The 1,440-nt window shown below is 33.8% G+C and overlaps 1 protein-coding gene across 1 annotated transcript; it reads left to right on the forward strand.

The window, feature by feature from the left end:
• Positions 1-484: 484 nt before the first annotated feature.
• On the forward strand, positions 485-700 carry LOTGIDRAFT_145082 (hypothetical protein; the record flags this gene model as incomplete). Its single annotated transcript, XM_009056684.1, has 1 exon — positions 485-700. A coding segment is annotated over one exon (216 nt), but the record flags the coding sequence as incomplete, so codon positions are not given.
• Between the last annotated feature and the right edge of the window lie 740 nt (positions 701-1,440).

The raw sequence follows: 1,440 nt of genomic DNA on the forward strand, positions 1-1,440 counted from the left end.
ATATTGAGGTTACTGTGACATTATCAGTAAAACAAATATTATATCTTATCTTGAAATTCACTGCTATTTATTGACTGACCTATTTCTGTGAAATTGAAACATGTGACGTAATTTTTCCTGGAAACCTAATTATTCTGTGCGGGATTTTTATACTGATAAACCGTTTATAAAAAATCAAAACCAGTATAAAACTTGACTAGTGGTGGACAGAACAAATTATTCTGTATAGGATTGATAGTTTATATTGATAGCAAGGGATTAACTAGTGTGGTGTCATTATTTGTAGGAACTGTTATATTCATAGCGAGGAACCTTTCAATTGTCAAGTCCCTAGTTCAAGTTGTGGCAGATCAAACAAGTTATTGTTAATCGTCTCTAGAAGGAAGTATTCAAGAAGCCATTTCTATGAAATCTAAACCAGTATATAATGTGACTATTAGTAGAAATCAAACAGAACTTCTTCAGTGTATTTTAAAAGAATAAAATGGCCACGGCTTCAGTGAGTAACACACCAGAATGTTCTATTTGTTGTGAAGGTTTTAAAACACCTAAATTTATAACATGCGGTCATACTTTCTGTCTAGGCTGCGTAGAGACATATATTGGTGATAAAACAGAAACATTCCCCTGTCCGATCTGTCAGCAGGATGTTAAGATTCCAGAAGGTGGTGCTGACATGTTTACAACAAATTTTAGTTTAATTCCATCATACCCGCGTACATCACATGTTACTGGTACAACATCACCTACATCACATGTTACTGGTACAGCATCGCCTACATCACATGTTACTGGTACAGCATCACCTACAACACATCTAACAGACAAAACCTCTTCAAAGGTAAAATACCACTGTCAATGTCATAAAGAGAGACCAATAGACTACTATTGTCTAACTTGTCACTGTGTGTTATGTCATAAATGTTATGTAAAAGAACACAACGGTCACGAGTATTTAGATGTAGAATGTGAAACTGTCAAAGAAAAAGCTACAGAGCTAGTTTTAACCTCAGAGAAATTCATCCAAAATAAAATCAAAGACTTGGAAGAAACTCATGTGACGTTAGTAAAAGCGAGAGAGACACTCCAGCGATTTACTGAAGATGCTTGTAGCAGAATAACCAAACAAACTGATAAAATTATAGCAGATATAAAGTCTAGAAGTGAGAAAATCATGACAGACGTCAAAAATAAGTCTGAAGAATCAGAATCAGAATTGACCAAAACTGAAGAGAAAATTATGGGAGATATAAAAAATTTCAAACTGAATCTGGAGACGAATTTTCCTTCTTTAACAGAAGATTGTGATTTACAAATTTTAGTTTCACTTGAGAAAATAAAAGAGCTAGAAGAATTGTGTAAAGATGTGAAAGTCGAAACACCATCAGTGGTTCAGTATCTTGATTGGGAAGAAAAAGATTTTAGATTCAATATCGACAT

Source organism: Lottia gigantea (assembly GCF_000327385.1).
Source record: "Lottia gigantea unplaced genomic scaffold LOTGIsca_285, whole genome shotgun sequence".
Lineage (NCBI taxonomy): Eukaryota > Metazoa > Mollusca > Gastropoda > Lottiidae > Lottia > Lottia gigantea.